Source organism: Urocitellus parryii, chromosome 1 (genome assembly GCF_045843805.1).
Source record: "Urocitellus parryii isolate mUroPar1 chromosome 1, mUroPar1.hap1, whole genome shotgun sequence".
Lineage (NCBI taxonomy): Eukaryota > Metazoa > Chordata > Mammalia > Rodentia > Sciuridae > Urocitellus > Urocitellus parryii.
This window is the reverse complement of record NC_135531.1, coordinates 222,845,752-222,866,392: the sequence shown is the minus strand read 5'-3', so window position 1 is coordinate 222,866,392 and position 20,641 is coordinate 222,845,752. Positions and strand designations below refer to the sequence as shown.

The following is a 20,641-nucleotide window of genomic DNA, read 5'->3' as shown; positions in this document are numbered from 1 at the left end:
AATAACATAAAGATCCAGAAACATCAACAGTTCCCCAGAAGTTCCCTTTATGTTCTTTTAGTATCATTGTCCTACCCCAAAAGGATTTTGACTTCTAACATCAAACATCAGTTTTGTTTTTATAGAAATGAAATTCTGTGGTATGTACCCTTTTATTTAATTGGCTCAGTATGTTTTAAGGATTCATCTATGATGTTGTATGGTTCAGCAATCTATTTATTGCTATTGTGTAGTATTCTGTGGGCATGTGTGATTTACCCATTGTGCTTTCTTCATGAACGTTTAGATTGTTTGCAGTTTTTGCTCTTGCATATTGTGCTGCTATGAATTTTCTTTTGTTATCTTTTAGTAAATTCAAAATATTTAAATCTAGGGGCTGAGGATGTAATTCAGTTGTAGAACATTTGCCATGCATTCACAAGGCCCCAGCACTGCAAAAATAAAAACAAATATAGAAGTTTATGACATTCTTCTTTGCTTTTGTCATACCATTTATTTGATGAAGAATTTGGGTCATTTTTCCTATAGTCAAAATATGAAGTTTTTAAACAGAACTGTTGTATTAGTATTTATTTGTAATAGGCAAACTTGAGTTAAAATTGTCAACTCATCCAGGTGTAGTTGTGCATGCTATAATTCCAGCAGCTCGGGAGGCTGAGGCAGGAGGATCTCAAGTTCAAAGCCAGACTCAGCAATTTAGTGAGGCCATAAGCAATTCAAGGAGGGCCTGTCTCTAAATTGAATACAACAAAGGGCTGGAAATGTGGTTTAGTGGTTAAGCGCCACTGGGTTTAATCCCCAGTACCAAAAAATAGAAAAGAAAATTGTCATCTCAAAAAAAAAAAAAAGGTTATTTAAATAATTTTGGGTGATTGTTCTTTTTAAATCTTTCTAGAATATCACACTTTTAGCTGTATGATTTGTTATTCTTATGATAATAAGTAATCAGTATTTTAGAAAAATTCACTTAATAATATATTAGTATTTTTGTTGCTTTTTTATTTTATGACTACATTGTTTTAATTAAAAGTTAATACTAATGATCTCCTTTATGTATTTCCTTTAGTAGGTTTGATATTAAAGTACTATCCACATTTTCCACTTGCCTAGCAGATCAGCGTTTGTATTTCAGTCCACTAATGGGAAAAATAGCTGATATTGTAAATAGGAACTTGGAAACCATACAGGACTTAAGGTAAATTTATTTATGGGCTTTTTGTTGCGGTAAAAAGATCCTGGGCTTTGGATATAAACAGTTAGTTATGTGACATAAGGCTAATTTACATGACCTCTTAGAATTTCTCCTCATGTATCTAATAAGAATGGTAACATCTACTTTTCAGTGTTGCATGGGGGTTAGAGATAAGATATGTAAAGTTGAGATGTGTGAAGATCTACTGCTGAGCCACAACCCTAGCCCTACCTCATAAATGTTAGAATTAACCTGTTACTTTCTATAAAAATGTCTGCTTTGATTTTGATAAAGATTGAATTACATCTGTAAATTAGTTTAGAAACATTTGTCATATTAAAATCTTCTGATGTCTGTATAGCACATGATTTTTTATGTATTTAGGAACGATATCTTTTTTAGTGTAGAGATCTTACATCTTTTGTTTAATTTGTTCCTAAATAATTTATGTTTTGAGATGAAATTTTTAAAATTTTATTTATTTATTCTTTTTTTCTATATTTTTTATTGGTGTATTGTGGTTGTGCATAATGATGGGATTCATTATCACATGTTTTACTGAAATTGTTTTTGAACTTCACTTTCCAATTTTTTTTTTTTTTAGAGAGAGAGAGAGAGAGAGAGAATTTTAATATTTATTTTTTAGTTTTCAGAGGACACAACATCTTTGTTTGTATGTGGTGCTGAGGATCGAACCCGGGCCGCACGCATGCCAGGCGAGCGGGCTACCGCTTGATCCACATCCCCAGCCCACACTTTCCAATTTTTTAAAAAATATATATATAAATACATCAAATGACTTTGTATATTGACTGTATATTCTATGATGGTGCTAAATTCACTAAAAGTGGAAATTTAACTATCTTATTAAGCTAGTAGAAGGTATATTTTGAGCCTGGCTTTCTAAGTATCTGCTCTGGTTAGGCTATCTCTGATGTTATGAAATGCTGAAATTGTAAGAAAAAAATTTAACATAACAGTAATGCAAATCTCAGTAGACAATTATGACTATTGGGTGAGCAGGGTTAATATACACTGATAATATTACTGTCATATCAGTTATGGTCTTCAGTATAATAAGAAGTGGAATTAGAAAGAGGACCGAGAATCAAAGATATTTAGGACAGGTAAGGGATGGCTTTGAATGCTATAGTAAGGATCTGAAATGACAGCAGTGACCTAGAACTGAAAGAAGGGAAAAAATTTGAATATAAGTATCTGTTTCATTTAATCCCCAGGCATCCTTCATTTGCTATATCAGAAATGAAGACTTTATGAGGATAAGTAAGAGAATAAGAGACCCAAGGTCTCTCAGCTAGTAAATGGGGGGACCAAGATTTGAACCTAGGCTTTCTGATTCTAGAGAATTGTACTGCTTCTGAATAGAGTCTAATTTTTTTTTTAACTATTTGTTCTTACATGTTTGAAAAAAATTATTTCAGGAGGTTTATTTAAATGGCAATGTTAGGTTAATTATTAATGCTAATTACTGTTAATATTAAATATTGTAACTGAAGCCAAAGTATGTATAACTCGAGTTTTTTTCAATATTAATTTATTTGATTTAAAGGATGAAAGAAAATTGGAAACAAGTCAGCCCCCACTTTCCTAATGATTGAGATGGTTTTAGTTTTAGATTTTTGTCTTTCTTATAGACTGTTTTCTAATTGTCATCCCCAATAGTTTTTTTAATGTCTTTTTCATTTTGCATACTTTATTCATTATAATATATCCTTGTATTTGTAGTTTTCTGATTTTTATATTATGTAAGAATAGTCTGTTGAAAGCAAATGCCATACATTAATCTTGGTGTGTCCCATAGTGCCTAGACATGTGACTAATGTTCCTTATGTATTTGTTTGTTTATTTTTTATTTATATTTTACAGTGGTAAGGGTCAAACTCAAGACCCTGTGCACGTAGGCAAGTGTTCTACCACTAAGCAAAATCCTTAGCCCCCACTCCTTAAGTATTTGTTATGTGAAGAAATATTAAAAGTCTCCTTCCTCTTTAGTATTGTCTTATGATTGTATATTAATAACAATCTAGCCTGAAACGCTAAAAAACATGAAATTATTCAAATCATTCAGTAGTAAGAAATATTTTCCAGGAGTTTATTAATAAATTACATAGATACACAGAAAAGAGTAGCAAAAAGTCAACTTCTGAAAATACAAAATGAAGTCAAGAGTAGTGTCACACTGTACCTTGTAATCCTAGCTACTCAGGAGGCTAAAGCAGGAGGATTACAAGTTCAAGGCCAGCCTGGGGAACTCATTGAGACCCTGTCTCAAAACAAATAAACAAACAGAAAAAATGACTCGGGATGTAGCTCAGTGGTAGAGCACTTACTTAGCATACTCAAGGGCCTGGGTCTAATCCCTAGTACCACACAAATACAAAATGAGACTTGTAGGATAACATTCATGAGCTGTTGATCCAAAGTGATTTCTGAGTAAAAATATTTTCCAACAAAGTAGTTTTAGTTTTATCTACAGAACAAGGTATTTTATATATTCCATGAAAAATATTAATTTGAATGTTTTTTTTTCTCTAAAAGTGATTACTGGGAGATCTGAATTCAACTCCCTTTAATATTTAAATGAAAAAATTTAAAGTACACAACATTTTTGCCAATTTCTTTCCACATCTAATCGTTTAGTTTTGGTTGTTTTCTTCAGTAATGTAAAAATTTGTCTTTTTCCTTCTTCAGGTCCTTGTGTGTCTTGATGGTCAACATATCTTCTTTAATATCACAACATTTTCAAGAACAATTAGTGAATAAAACAGAGCTTCTTTTTGACAACATGAGTTCTCCTGAGGTCGACATTGCAAAAAGAATAGTACAATTTCTTCAAAATGTTAAATTTAGATATTACCCTCTATTAGAGAGGTGTAATAAAGTGTTTTTAGATAACATGAACCACCTTGATTTGGATTCCGTCAGTAAAATATTTGATGGATATCAATTCCTACAGTTTTATAGTTTTGAATTTGTTATAGTGGCTAAAAGAAGGCTAACTGAGATGATTCCTCTCTTTGATAACCCTGCAAGCTTTGTGAAATTGTTTGTTGCATTGGGACCAGTGGCAGGACCTGAAGAAAAGAAACAGTGAGTTCAATGTCATATGCTTTACTTTTCTTCTTGGGAATATATGGAGTCTTCAAGCTTAGGTCTCCTTGGCCCTCTGGCACAAAAATTACCCAATTAAACCATGAAGGGGAAATAATCTGTTATGATCTGCTTCTTGATTCTTTATCCTTATTTATATCTCCAACTCTTAATCTACTAGTATGTTCTAAAAGGGAGCCAATAAATTGCTGGTGCTGGGCCAACACAGAAAAAACTGAGGGAGAACACTAAGTGATTTTATGTTCCCTTCCTAGACCAGGTGACTGGGTTTATGGTTTTATATGGGCACAAATTAAGTATATTTATACTTAGAACTATAGTGGATCTAACAACGAACCCTTTGTGGTTTCTTGTAGTCATTGCATTCATCATCAAAAGCACATATTAAGCACATTGGCATATTTCCTATGTGAATTTGGTCTGACTCATGCCTTTTAAAATTTTCCATTTTTGATGGATATTGATTTAGAGAAATATTTGAGATATAAAGATGAGCAAATATGAAATTAATACATAAGCTAAATATGACTAGTACATAAGATTCTTCTTTCCTAGGCCATGTGACTGGGTTTACACTTGGGTATAAGATTCCCCTTACCGGCATAAGCATATGGAATATTTAGAATAACAGCCGTTTTGGATAAGTATGATTAATGGATTCAGTTAAGCAGGGGGTTTCTAGGAGTTGTGTAACAGAGGAATCTGCATCATTATTCTGTTAAAGAAAACTTTATAGAAAATTTTTATTTTTGAATTATGTGAAAAAAATTAAAGGGGGGCTGTGGTTGTAGCTCATTGGTAGACTGCTTGCCTAGCACCTGTAAGGCACTTGGTTCAATCCCCAGTACCACATAAAATAAATAAGTTAAAAATATTGTGTCCATCTACAACTAAAAATATATTTTAAAAATTAAGGGTACATCTTAAGAGATTGCATCTATATAGAAACATAATTATTTTAAAAAATGTTTACTGTAATCTTTTTGTCACCAAGCAAATATTAAAATCTGATTTTAGGGCTGGAGCTATTGCTCAGTGGTAAAGCATTTGCCCAACATGTGCAAAGCTCTGAATTCCATCCCCAGCACTTAAAAGGAAAAAACAAAACAACAACAACAACAAAAAACTCATGCTAAAGAAATACAAGAGTTGTAAAGTTGGATTTAACTGGATTTCTGCTTGAAGGAATTTATATTTTAATTAGGAAGAAAATAATTTTTTTATTATGTACAAAGTTGCTGGGATTAGAAGTAAATAATTGAAATATTTAATATTAGAGCATCACAACATGGTTTATGACTAAATACTAAAATTAGTGTTGTAGACTGGAAATGTTGTGGGTAGATAGAAGTGAGAGAAACATAGATTGAAGTGGTTGAGAAAAGCCTTGGGGAGAAGATGGTTTGAAGCATTCCATAATGTTGGTGAAAGGATAGTATGGAGCTATGAATAGAAAATTTATTCTTCTCTCCTCAGATTTCATCTTTTGAATTTATCTTTTAAACTACTCCAAAAGACTTATCTTTTTTGTATTAGTACACATTATAGAGGAATAGATATCATTGTGGGATATTCCTGTATGCATATAAGACACTTATATCTTGATTCTTTCATTACCACAGCACTTTGGATAGTTTCAAAATAGGTCATCTTGGGGGTGGGGTTGTGGCTCAGTGGTAGAGTACTTGCCTAGCACGTGTGAGGCACTGGGTTAGATAAAGAAAGAAAGGTATTGTGTTAATCTGCAACTAAAAAACATTTCAAAAAATAGGTCATCTTTGTTAATTTTCGGATTGTAGTGTTACAGTTAGTGCTTAATATATAAGATTTTTGTTAATAGGAAGGTAAATTGGCTTTCAGGGTAGTTCTTATACAAGTTTAAACATCTGACAAGATGTTATAAAATCTCACTAGATTTAATAAATATTATTAAAAGTATCAATTTGTACCTTAGCTCTCTAGTACTAGATAATTTCACTGAATCATAGTGCTTTATAATCATTATAACTTATCTTATTTGAAATCATCATAATACTTCTTATCTATACATTTTTAGGGAGTTTTAGATTGGATTATACTTAAGCCTTAATTATTAAAGAAAACAGTATATTTTTCCTTATTTAATAATATTTTATATTATCCCCAAGTATGTGGGCAGAAAATTAGAATTAGACATGGAATTCAATTTTTATCTATATTATTTCTTTTCTATTTGTTACCCACAACCTGGTTTTTTTTTTTTTTTTGGTACTGGGGATTGAACCCAGGAGCACTCAATCACTGAGCAAGATCCTCAGTCCTTTTTAATATTTTATTTACAGACAGGCTCTCACTTAGTTGCTTAGGGCCTAACTAAGATGCTGAGACTGGCTTTGAAGTCAAGATCCTCCTGCCTCATCCTCCCTAGCTTCTGAGATTACAGGTGTGCACCTGGCTCACAGCCTTTTATTTAAAAAAAATTACAAGTTAGCCAGGCATGGTTGCATATACCTATAATCCCAACAGCTGGGGAGGCTGAGGCAGGAGGATCACAAGTTCAAGGCCAGCCTTAGAAACCTAGCAAGGCTCTAAGCAACTTAGCAATTAGTGAGACCCTGTCTCAAAATGAAAAATAAAAAGGACTGAAAATGTAGCTCAGTGATAAATCACCCCTGGGTTTAATCCCCAATTCTGAAAAAAAAAAAGAAAGAAAATAAAAAATATTAGGTTAATTATCAGTTTTTAATTGTAAAAATATTTTTCTTTGCTTTTAGACTTAAATCAACCATGTTATTGATATCAGAGGAGCTCACCAGCCAGCAAGCCTTAGCAGTGGTGAAAGCAATGGAAGATATGGAAAGCAGAAATTCACATTTGATTAAAAAGTAATCTTTACTGAAAGTCCTGGTGTTTAGTTGTCATTCAGAAGTAGCCTTTTTTTTTTCCAAAAATTTTTTTGTAGTTGTATATGGACAGAATGCCTTTATTTTATTTTTAAATTTTTTTTTTGTAGTTGTAGAGGAACAGCGTGCCTTTATTTTGTTTTGTTTATATGTGGTGCTAAGAATTGGACCCAGTGCCTCACACATGCTAGGAAACTGCTGTGCCATTGAGCTACAGCCCCAGCCCCATAAGTAGTAAAAGAATTGAGTAAAATAATTGTTTTTTATAATAATTGTTTTGAAGAAATAAGGAGTCAGCACTTAAGGCATTGCTTTTGTTCTTGTTTCTTTTTCACAATAGAGGTAACAAAAATTTTTATATCATCTTTCATTTCATTTACTGCTGTTGTTCTACTAGAGCAAAGTATCATAATCCACACAAGTGGAGAGCACAGAGCAAGGAACCTACTATTCAAGAGAACAGTTAACATCCATCTATACTACAGTGTTACCTTGAAAAAATAATACCATATTCTGGCTTTTTAAAAAAAATTTATTTACTTATTTTTTAGGTGTAGATGGACACAACACAATGCCCTTTTATTTTTATGTGGTGCTGAGGATCGAACCTGGGTCCCACCCGTGCTAGGCAGGTACTCTACCGCTGAGCCACAATCCCAGCCCCGTATATTCTGGCTTTTTTGATAACTTGAAATTTAAGGAAAAAATATATTTTTAAATTATGTATGCTTAATTTTCATTATCTATCATATGTGCATTTCTTTTGATATTTCTTCTAGTTACCTCTTAGCATTTCCCAAATATATATATATATATATATATATATATATATATATATATTATATATATTTTTTGTTCTAATTATTCATGACAGTGGAATGCATTTTGGCCCATCATACACAAATGGAGTATAATTTGGAGTATAATTTCTCATTCGTCTGGTTGTACATGATGTAGAGTTACACAGTCATGTAATCATATATGCACATAGGGTCATAATATTAGATTCATTCTCCTATTATTCCTACCCCCATGGCTCCCATTTTTTTGTGTGTGGTGGTAGTACTGGGATTCCATTGTTCTTAAGCATCTCTGTTTGAGGGCCAGTAGATTTAAGGAAAAAAATTAAATCACTTTTGTCAATTGTTATTAATTTGGTAAAGATTTTGTTATGAGGCAGATGTAGAATTTGTAGTCCTGTTCTGTGAAAATTTTTTTTAAATTATTTAGGAAGTAAAACTATGCTTTTCTAGCTTTTTACTATTCATAGTTGAATATTATTTCTTTCATACTTCACTGATTGTCTAATTTTAATTATTTACATTTTTTTCCCTCTTTTTCTTCCTTCCTTCCTTCCTTCCATCCTCCCACTCCGCTTTCTTGTACTGGGGATTGAACCCAGGGGTGTTTTACCACTAAGCTCATCCCTAGTCCTTTTTTTTTTTTTTTTTTTTTTTTGGTACCAGCAATTAAACTCAGGGGCACTTGACCACTGAGCCACATCCCCAGCCCTGTTTTATATTTTATTTAGAGACAGGGCCTCACTGAGTTGCTTAGCGCCTCACTTTTGCTGAGGCAGGCTTTGAACTCTGGATCCTCTTGAATCAGACTCCTGAGCTGCTGGGATTACAGGTGTGCACCACTGCGTCCGGCTCCTTGTCCTTTTTATTTTTTATTTTGAGACAGGTTCTTACTAATGTGCCAAGGCTGGCCTTGAACTTGCTAATCTTTTTCATCTTAGCCTCCTGAGTTGCTGAGATTACAGATGTGCACCACACCACCTGACTTTTTTTTTTTTTTTTTTTTGGTAACTTGGATTGAACCAAGGGGTACTTAACCACTGAGTCACATCCCCAGCCCTTTTTTATACTTTATTTAGAGACAGGGTCTCACTAAGTTGCTTAGGACCTTACTAAGTTGTTGAGACTGGATTTGAATTTGAGATCTTCCTGCCTTAGCCTCCCCAGCTGCTGGGATTATAGGCATGGCTCACACCTGACTCTTAATTATAATTGTTTACATATTTCTATTGCCATCTTGAGATAGTTCTGTAAAAACAGAAAATCTTGTCTCATTCACTGCTGTTCCTCCAGTACAGAGCAGAGTATCTGGCATGAAAACTGCACAGTGTTTCATAAATCAATGAGTAAAATGGTTGTAATATAGTTCTGTCATTCTTTTTAGAATTGCTTCAGTTTTGTATAAACATTTGGATAACTATAAACCAGTAGAGTTACTGAAGATAACTCAGGCATTAATTTTTCTACATTTTCAAAGTAAAGCGCTTTTTGTGAAACTCAGAGAATTGCTGCTTAGGTAAGATTAAAATATGAATTTGTTCAGTGTTTCGTTTTGTAATCTATCTGCAATATTTGAATTGCTTAATTATGTACAGAATTACTAGACTTTTTGGAGGGGAAATTGAGGAGTTTGTTATTAAAAATGTTAAGATCTGGGGGTGTAGCTCAATGGTGGAATGCTTGCCCAGCATAATTGAGGACCTAGGATCAAAACCCTAGTAGCATAAAAGGGAAAAAATTATTTTAAAGATGAGAATAATTACTGGAATGAGGTTCAGGCCAAATCAATCTTTTCCTCTCCATTTATCACTACTAATTTGATTTCTCATATTGATTTCTAAAAGATAAAGCATGGGATTATATACTGTAATCAAAACATTGACATATATTGAAAATGATTTTTATTGTTATAAAGTGATATGTTATTATGATTCAAAAGAATTTGAACTGAGAAATAAGGATTGACTTTTTTTTCAGATGAGAATTTAACATGTTAGGTATAAGAGTTCACCCTTTTCTTGAAGAAATAGCTTTCTTATTTAAATGATTACATCCATGGTTATTGTTTCTTTACCCTTTCTGTGTTTAATATAGAATCTGAGTAGTGAGAGTACCTTATATATCTCTATAGTTTAAAATTTTATCAAAAATGTCTTTTCTTTCTTGCTGGGTACAGTGGAGCACGCCTGTAACCCTAGCGGCTCATGAGGCCAAAACACGAGGATTGAGAGTACAAAGCCAGCTTCAGCAATGGGGAGGCACTAACCAACTCAGTGAGACCCTGTCTCTAAATAAAATACAAAATAGGGCTGTGATATGATTCAGTGGTTGAGTGTCCCGAGTTCAATCCCTGGTACCCACCCCCCCAAAAAAGTTTTTTCTCATTTATTTATTGTTTTAGTTCTAGCCATCAAACTCAGGGTCTCCTGCTTGCAACATAAGTGATCTCCACTGAGCTGTCCCCCCACTCTACAAAAATATATGTTTTTCTTCCCTTTTTTTTTTTGAGATAGAGACTTAGTATGTTTCCCAGCCTGGCCTAGAAATAATGGTTCTCCTATCTTCAACTCCCAAATAGTTGGGGATTGATTATAGGTGTATAACACCATACCCTGCTCAAAACTATTTTTGAGTCATTGAGTAATTTAAAATTTGGGGAGAATTTATACAAAATTGTAGGTGCTTCATGATTTAGAATTACCTCCCTTCACTTCAGTATAGACAATTTCAAGTTGGTATTAGAGGGAATGAAGTCTAATTCAATTAACATAAATGCTTATATAAAAAGTTCCTGAAACAGCTCAGAAAACTTGAGAGTTCTTGTATTGAAATAACATCTGGTTGAGGTTTATTTTGGTACTGAGAACTGAACCAGGGATGCTTTACCACTGAGCCACATGCTCAGCTTTTTATTTTTTATTTTGAGACAGGGCCTCCCTAAATTGCTGAGGACCTCACTAAGTTGCTGAGACTGTCCTTGAATTTGCTTTCCTCCTGCCTCAGTTTCCTAAATTGATGGGGATATAGGTTTGAGCTACCATGCCCAGCTATGTTTATTATTTTTTAACTTAATGAAGTATAATCTACATAAAAATGTACATATCCCCCATCTTATTGCTTTGTACCTATCTCCAGGGTTAACTGCTGTTTCTATTTCTAGCTGTGTGTGATTAGTTTTGCCTTTATATTTTTATGTAAACAAAATTATGCAGTATGATTTATTTTTTATCTGGATTGTGTAAATTTTAGTGGTTTTTTTGTTTGTTTTTTTGTGGTATTTGGATTTGTTTATTTATTATTTTTTGAAACAGGGTCTTGCTATGTTGCCTGCATTCCTTGTATTTGTTTATCTGTGCTAAATTAATATTTTAAAAAGCAACTCAGTTTTTTTTTAACTTAGATTGGATTATTCCTTCTTCTACTTCTAAATCTGAAGATTTTTTAAAAGCTCCCAGATTTTTTTATTTATAGTTTAACAATTGATGTCCCCTTGGTGGACTGTTCAGCATGGAGATTTTGGGAAAGGATGTTGTATGGTGTGTGTGTGTGTGTGTGTGTGTGTGTGTGTGTGTGTGGTTGGACTTCCTATATAACTGAAATGAAAGGGAAGTAATATTGAATGATTACTTTGTGCCAAGGCCTATGCAAGGTCATAGCAGTTCCTGACAGGTCATATCAGAAACTGAGCCCAAATTCTTCCTCTAGCAACAGCACTGGAAACATTATTCTGACACTGACCTTCTGTTTGGCAGGGTCTATGGTTTTATTTTTGCATAAAAAACTCGGAGCATGCTTTGGGACATCTTAGGTTCTTCTCAGTGACCCTTTGCAACTTGTCATTTTTAAAGTATCTAAATATTCTTAAATTAGCTCCCATTTTAAGCTTACCTCATATGTTGATTATAATAATAATGATATATTCACTTTTAATAAATATATATTTAGGTTTTGCTGGTTGCTGATGTATTAATTTTGTTCTTTTCATCCCCACCTCTTCTTTTATAGTTATTTGAAAGTTAGTGTCATACCGAGTGAGATTTCCATCCTGGTCTATGCTATTTCCATGCTTCCTTCTCCTCACCTAGATGAAGCATCAGTATCCCGAATTGAAGCAGTTTTACCACAGTGTAACCTATATGGCTTGAATGATTTTGCCACATCTGTTTTAAGATGGATTCAGTATGATCACATGCATATGAATAGCATTACTGGGAAACAACTGAAACTACTTCAAAAATTAGATCACTACAGTCATCAGAGATTACAACAAAGCAACAATTTAGATCTGTTATGGGAGGAAGTTAAATCTTTAAAAGAAGACTGGTTTCGTGAATCTCTTGTTGAAGAAACAATTGCAGCTTTACATCGTTTGATGGATGGAATGAATTGTATGAACGTTTCAAAGATTGCATCTTTTATATCTAGAACTAACTACCTCAGTACTTTGCTACTTGATAAGATAGCCTCAGTGGTTATTGAGCAGATTGAAAAGGTGAAATTTAAATGTTATACTTTAGTATAACATAAATACTTTGAGAACTTGGATTAGAATTTAAAGGTTAAAAATTAATCTATGGTTTCTGGTTCAATAATTTGTTCTTCTCCCTTTAAAGCCACTGCCTCCAGATTTGGGGAGATCAGTGGCATTCTTTGCTTCCTTACAGTATTGTTAAGATCAGTAATCAGAATTCTTTGACTAGAAAGAAACACTTAAAATGACATTGAGTGTATTAAGGTAGTAGAGGATGAAGAATTTTTGTTTTTCCTTTTTCTTTTTTTATAATCCTATGGTATTACTTTTATTGTTTTAAAATATTTGTATTCAAAAGTGTATGATAAGTGTGAAAACTTAGAAAATTATAAGATATACACTGACATCAGTATTCTTCAATTGTCAGTGCATCTTTTTAAAAAAATATTTTGAGTTGTAGATGGGCACAATACTTTATTTTTATGTGGCGCTGAGGATCAAACCCTGTTCTTCACACATGCAAGATAAGTGCTTTAGCACTGAGCTACAACCCTGGCCCTGTCAGTGTATCTTATCACAGGTTTATTTCTGAAACTAACCTGTAAAATGATGCTTTGTGGATTATGTGAGAAGAATCTCACTTATATAATCACTATTGTATATACAATATATATATAAAATCAGGATAAGGCCTTTACTTAGATGACAGTATTTCTCAACAAATGAAAATAAAAGTCTTATTTGCTTAGCTTAGTGCCGTTAACAGTTATTAAGTATTGGATGAGTGAGTGAATAATGAAATTTTAAAAAAGAATAAATGAAAACAGTATGTTGATGATTACAAATTAAGAAACTTATTTATTTATATGATGATTCTGTAAAATGCACTGATATGGAAATAAGTGATTCTGTTTACTATTTTAATTAGTAGTGGGATCTGTATTAGAGTTTTACAACTAATGAAATCAATTTGTAGATTGTCTAATTTTTTCTGCATTAGCACTTTTGGAATTATTAATAATAGTCATAAGTTAAATAAGTTTATAGCAGCATAGAAAAATTAATAAGCAGAGTGATAACATCTATCATTTAACTATAGTCATGTTAGGAAAAAGTTGACTTAAAATAATAATTAGGGGCTATAGCTCAGTGGTAGAGTGCTTGCCTGGCATGTATGAGGCACTGGGTTCAATCCTCAACACCACATATAAATAAATAGGTAAATAAATAAATAAAATAAAGGGGTCCATCTACAACTGAAAAAATGTTTAAAAAATAATAATTAGGTTAAAATTTTCTTTCAGTTTACTGAAGTTTAACTAAAATATTTGTTCTATTTATACAGATCCATCCTTTTTCAATTCTTGCTATTATTCTTCCATTCAGCATTTTGAACTATGATCCACCTCAAAGGAATGAATTTTTGGGGACATGCATGCAATGCCTTAATTCTCACTTAGGTGGGTATATTGTTTGGTAATGCATTGAATGAGTAGATCAGAGGATACTTGAGCTAAGTATGAGCTTAGAGGTGTCCCTCATTGTAGGATAAGCATAAATAGTCATGAATTCTGTACCTAAACATGTTTTATATCCCTTTTTGAAACTTTCATCATGAAAAATGTCAAATCTGTATTAAAAATTAAAAGAATTGAATAAGGAACACCTATACTCAATGTGTAGATTTAGTAATGTTACCATTTTATCATATGTGCCTTATCTGTTTTTCTTTCTTGTTCACTTTTTTTTGGAGCCATTTCTAAGTATGTTGTAGACATTGTGATCTTTTATCCCTAATCACTGTACTATATGCTTTCTAAGAATAATAACACTTCATACTGTTAGCACATCTAAGAAACTTATTAATAGTTCCCAAATATCTAATATATAGTCCACATTTAAATCTCCCCAGTTGCTCCTAAATGCCTTTTAGGTTATTTTGGACCCAGGATCCATCAAGGTTCAGTCTTTGCTTTTGGTTGTAATCTTTTCAGTCTCTTGTAGTCTACAATATTTCATGGGGAGGTTTTTTACTTTTTTCTGACTTTTTGTTATTAAAGTTTTCAAATATTTAGAAAAATTGAAAGGACAATAACAGACATCTGTATATTGTATACTTATAATCTTAGCTTGAATAATGATTAACAGTTGAACAAGTAATGTCTACTTCCTGGTCCACAATCACACTTTCCCAGTTGTTCTTTCTAACTTTTTTAAAACAAACAGGGGTCGGGGACATAGCTCAGTTGATAGAGTGCTTGCCTCTCATGCACAAGGCCTGGGTTCAATCCTCAGTACTACAAAACAAAACAAGACAGAATGTAGTGGTTATGTCACTTTCCCCCTATCTTTTTTCTTGACATTTATTTTATAGAATAGAGATCAGCCATTTATTGTAGATTGTGTCACATTATGGATTTGTCCATTTGCTTTCTTTTGGCTTGTTCCTCCATTTCCTGTATTTCTAGCAAATTAGAAGTTAGTTATAGAAACTTAATTAAGTTTAGATTAAATATTTCAGCAAAAAATACTTTGCTTGTGGTACTATGTGTCTTATATTTATATGAGATCTGGAAACACATACTATTTGATTGTTTCTGTCCATTTTAACGGTTTATTGAAAGTAAATATTTCTTAGGTGCTTTAGGTGTTTATGAATTGTCTGAAAGGTAGGTGCTCTGGTGCTGATTATTTTGTGTGTCCTAAAAAAGTTTTAAAATAATGTTTCAGTACTGGGGAAAAACGGAGTAAAGTTGGTCTTTCCTGTCATTGGCGTTAGCAGAAGCAGATAACAAGAGGCAGGAAATTATTTTTTCCCTGTTATTCCTTATTTTGGCTTCTGAATTGTATTTGAGAGAAGTTGGCCTTCAAGGAATAGGGTTTAAATTTTTTAAAATTGGTATAAAATAAGTATCACATAACAGTGGGTTTTGTTGTAGCATTTTATATATGCATATGATATAATTTGATCGGTTTAATTCCATAGTCCCTCCTCTTCTTTCTCTTCCTTCTTCCCTCCACCTTATTTCCTTCTTCTACCCTAATGGTTTCCCTTCTATTTTCAGGAAATTCTCCTACTCCCTTTCTTTTATTTTTTCTCTCTAGCTTAAACATATGAGAGAAAACATACACTTGTCTTCCTGAGTCTTGCTTATATTACTTAATATAATGCTTAAGGGTAGGGTTTTATGGGGCTTTTCTTCTCAGATCCTAACCACTTCTTATCCGTGAAAGTTTTAAAAGTGAACTATCTGGTAGTTCTTACCTTTTCAGTGAACACCCTCCATATATATTTTTTGTATATGTGTATGGTACTAGGAATTGAACCCAAGGCCTTATGCATGTTGGCAAGCACTTATCACTGAGCTATGAGCCCTTTTAAAAGTTTTTAGTTTCAGACATCTGTCTCAAACTTGTGATGCTCCTGCCTTAGCCTCCTCCCTAGTGGCTGGGTTTACAGGCATGTGCCTCTGTGCATGGCTTTACCACATGGTTATTGTTAGGTACTCTGCTAGGCACTGGAGATAAGGGAGGGAGAGAACAAAAACAGGTAGGTTACCATTATTGAATTTACTTTCTGGTGAGGAAATACTAGTAGAAAGCATAGACAAATCTATATTGTCATGTGTGAGAAGTACTCTCAAGAACATTACTGCAGGGTGAGTGTTCAGGATGGAGCATAGTGGAGTAGGGTGGGGTACTAGCCTCAAATATTTGTACACTCAACCTAGAGTCCTGAGATCCCTAGTGAGCAGCACAGTGACATAGAGCTGGACTTTCTGAGTTAATCCCCACCTTGATTAATAACTCTGTCATCTGGGGCAAGTCTTTAACTTCTCTGTGCTTCCCTATTCCCATTTAATATAAAACAGAGATAATATAAAACAGAGATAATATTCTGTAAATTCTATTTACATAAATGAGGTTTAAATGAATTAACATCTATAAAGTGCTTAGAGTGGTACCTACCAAATTCTGAGCACTATTACATCATTATCACCAAACATAGACACTAGGATCACTTCTCTTTTTACTTATACTACTGTCCTTTTGTTTTTAATTCTTTTTCTTTCAAGGCAGTTTTAAAAACTTTTAATTAAATTATAACAACATTTATATAAACTTTGTATAATAGTTTGAATTTACCTATATTGAATCAACCTAGGGAATCAGAAACAGAATATTATAGTATCTTTCTTCTCTTTTCCCCCTTTCTTATCCCCACCCATTTAATTATTATCCTGACTTAGAACAGTATTGATTAGTTTTGTCAATGCTAATTATATGTATTTTTAAACCTGTCTTTATCTGAATAAATTATATATTTACCTATATGTGAGGCAGCTGTACATTACACATTTTATTAAATCAAGTTTTCTTTTAGGTACATTGGATCCTGTTATGTTAGTGTTTCTTGGTTTCTCTTTGGCAACCCTTGAATATTTTCCAGAAAATTTGCTAAAGACAATTTTTAACATCAAATTCTTAGCAAGATTAGATTCTCAACTTGAAAGTACGTATCTACATTTAATTTTTTAAATTATCACTTGTACTTTATGTCAACTCTATCCATACTGAATCATTTAATTTTAATGCTACTTTTTTTCCCTATAAATAAAATTATTTTATGACATTGTCAGAAGGTATAGCTTACCTAGCACTTGCCTAACACGAAGCCCTAGATTTTTCATGCTTATTGTAGAAAATTTGGAAAACATAAAAATAGAAAATAGAAAGTAAAAAAATTACCCATAATTTTACCACCAGGTGAAACTGTTGATTGTTCATTCATTTCTTCCTTCCTTCATTGGGGTATTTCTTTTCTGTTTTTCTCTTGATTTTAATGTTTATATATCTGTATGTATTTTAAAGCAAATTTGGATTATTTATATATTTATTTTGTATGCTGTCTTTTCTCAACTAACCATATTTTGAGCAAAATTCCATGTCATGAAATATTTTTTAAATATTTTTTTAATTGTAGTTGGACACAGTGCCTTTATTTTATTTATTTTTATGTGGTGCTGAGGATTGAACCCAGGGCCTTGCACGTGTTATGTGAGTGCTCTACTGCTGAGCCACAACCCCAGGTCATGAAATATTTTTTGTCATGTTTATTATTTTTTTTTATTTGGGTACTGGGGATTGAACTCAGGGGCACTCAGCCACTGAGTCACATCCCCAGCCCTATTTTGTATTTTATTTAGAGTCAGGGTCTCACTGAGTTGTTTTGTGCCTCACTTTTGCTGAGGTTGTCTTTGAACTCTCAATTCTCCTGCTGAGCTGCTGAGATTACAGGTTTGAGTCACCTCACCTGGCTCATGATTTTTTTTTCTTTAAATATATATTTATTTTTTAGAAGTAGTTGGAACAATACCTTTATTTTATTTACTTATTTTTATGTGGTGCTGAAGATTGAACCCAGGGCCTCGTACATGCTATACAAGCGCTCTACCACTGAGCCACAATCCCAGCCCCTGATTTTTTAATTGTATATATAATATGCCATTATGTGGATATAATAAAATTCACTTGTTATAGATTGTTTCCTGTTCCTAATTATTATAAATAATGAATTATTACATATGAATTATTACATAGTGAATTATTACAATCATTGATTATTTCCTTAGAATAAATTTCTAAATATGGAGTATTAGGTCAATGAAATTGTGCTTTTGTTTTTAGGTTTTGAACCATGGCCTCAAACACACTAGGCAAATGCTCTACCACTGAGCTACATCCTCAGTCCTTGGTAGTATTTTTTTTAAATGTAGTTGTAGGGGCTGGGGATGTGGCTCAAGCGGTAGTGCACTTGCCTGGCATGCGTGCGGCCCGGGTTCGATCCTCAGCACCACATACCAACAAAGATGTTGTGTCCGCCGAGAACTAAAAAAATAAATATTAAAAAAAATAAATAAATAAAAAAATAAATGTAGTTGTAAAATTCACAACTAATGAAAATGGTGTAGAAGTTGGTCCTAATCATGCTCCTTAAATACAGTAATTTAAAAATATAAAGTGTTTTTGTATAAACTAAGTGACTATAATATGCGTGAAAGTATCAACCAATAGTGGGGATAAATGATGTGAAAAAATGAGATGTTTTTGTAAGTCTAAACTATTAAAATTATTAGTACTTCATTTTTATTTCAGTTTTACCATCATCTCTACGTTCAAGGGTCCAGTTTCGTCTTATGGAATTAAATAGAGCAGTCCGCTTGGAATGCCCTGAGTTTCAAATTCCATGGTTTCATGAACACTTCTGTCAACAACACTATAATAAAGGTTTGAGTTTTCTTTTGGTGAGATAATGAAATTTAATTCTAAAGTAAAGTATTAGGGAGTATATTGTTACTACTGTTAAAACTAAATGTGATACTAGAGTTTCCAAGAGGGCCTGTTTGATTTTTTTAGTTGAGATTTTGTAAGTGCAATTTGTGTTACAAAAATTTCTTAAATAAGACACTAAACCTCTTGTGAGCAAGAACTTGTATTTGGGACAGGTTATTATGAGTGTATTGAATTTATTGTCATTACATATGCAGTATTACATTGAAGTTTTTATTGGAAATATTAATTTTTTTCATTTTGTGGAATTGGGATTATTATCGAAAACTAACTACTTAGGACTCATTTTTGTTTTCAAAAAGATACTGGCAGCATGAATGGAGCACAACTGCAAATTTATAAAATGTTAGCAGAGGTACTAGGAGGAATCAATTGTGTAAAAGCCTCTGTTCTTTCGCCTTATTACCACACAGTAGGTAAGTCACTGATAGAGAACTGCTAATTTTAATAGAGTTATCTCATCAACTGGAATTTTAAAAAATTAAAATATTTTTGCAAGTTGTTATGAAAATTTCCAAATACCGTGAGCCAGTCTGGGCAACTTGATGAGACCCTGTCTCAAAATAAAAATGGCTGGGATATAATGCAGTGATATAGTGACCCTGGGTTAAATCCCTATATGCAAAAAGTTTTTAAAAACAAAATTTCCAAAAGCAAAAAAATGAACAATACAATGAATCCTCAAATTCCCATGGCCCAGCTTTGATAACAATCAACATTTTGTTGTTTTTCAAGAAAATTTTTTTTAAGGTCAGTCTTTCACCAGCTGTAAGTAAAACCCAGATTCAGATTCACTGGTCCTGGTTCTGTATGAGATTCTGTCTCCCTTACTTAGTGCCCCATCATCAATAAAATGACTTACCTTGATTCATTATTTTAAGTTCATCTCAAAAACTAACTTGGATTATCATTCTGGATAAAAATTTCCAGAAGCATTGTGCCTGTCCCTAATCTGATCAGTCTGTTTTTCGGGTAGTCTATTTGTAAAAGGCATTCTGATTTAATTGTGGATGACATAAGCTGGTGCTATATGATGTCAGATGGCAGTACTGTATAAGATTCAAAAAGAGTGAGGCATGGTGGTAGATGCCTGTAATCCCAGTTCATCAGAAGACTGAGGAAGGAAGATTGCAAGCTTGAAGCCAGCCTCGGCAATTTAGTGAAACCTGTCTCAAAATAAAAAATAAAAAGGGGTAGGGATGCAGCTCAGTGGCAAAGTGCCCCTGGGTTCAATATCCAGTACTGTTAAAAAAAAAAAAAATTCACAAAGATATTACTAAGTTCAAGTGCTGGGTGTAAATGAAAAAGATAATGCTTTAAGAAGATTAACATAAGTTTTCTATGATTAGATTGGAAGGTGCCTGCTTAATGTAAAGGGTTGCCAGAAATCAAATATTATTTTAATTACATTAATAATAAAGAAAGTTAGTAGTGTCACTGTACTCTGTCCTTTAGACAATTTTTTTTTTATGTTACTCTTTATGACAGTAAGTGACAAATAGGGTCAAGAAACAACAGATGGTCAAGGATCTATAAATTATGTCTTAGAAGCAGAGAGGACTAGAACTGCATGGATCTCGATCCTTGAGCAAATTCCTCTTTTTTTCTTTATTTTATGGGGATAGTAATGGCTGTTTAGTAGAATTAATTCAAGTATTGCATGTAAAGCATTTAGCACTACCCTTGGAACATAGTAAATTATATTTTTTGGGGGGGAAAAAAAACAGCTAGGGATGTTTGATTTGAAAATAGAAGTCTCATTGGGAACATAACTGTTTTAAGATATTTGCCCCAGCACTGGAAAACCAAAATC

The 20,641-nt window shown here is 32.9% G+C and overlaps 1 protein-coding gene across 6 annotated transcripts in view; it reads left to right on the top strand.

The window, feature by feature from the left end:
* The window catches only part of Fastkd1 (FAST kinase domains 1), a 40,910-nt gene that overhangs the window by 9,429 nt on the left and 10,840 nt on the right, over positions 1–20,641 (top strand). For 3 of the 6 annotated variants that reach the window (XM_077802721.1, XM_077802725.1, XM_077802724.1), the window contains exons 4-12: positions 1,067–1,195; positions 3,905–4,303; positions 7,078–7,188; positions 9,391–9,522; positions 12,012–12,498; positions 13,823–13,937; positions 16,862–16,990; positions 18,634–18,765; positions 19,131–19,244. In XM_077802721.1, the coding sequence (XP_077658847.1) occupies positions 1,067–1,195; positions 3,905–4,303; positions 7,078–7,188; positions 9,391–9,522; positions 12,012–12,498; positions 13,823–13,937; positions 16,862–16,990; positions 18,634–18,765; positions 19,131–19,244 (1,748 nt within the window). The remainder of the gene's footprint in view (positions 1–1,066; positions 1,196–3,904; positions 4,304–7,077; positions 7,189–9,390; positions 9,523–12,011; positions 12,499–13,822; positions 13,938–16,861; positions 16,991–18,633; positions 18,766–19,130; positions 19,245–20,641) is intronic. The other 3 variants (XM_026389521.2, XM_026389525.2, XM_026389527.2) reach the window with 3 other exon arrangements.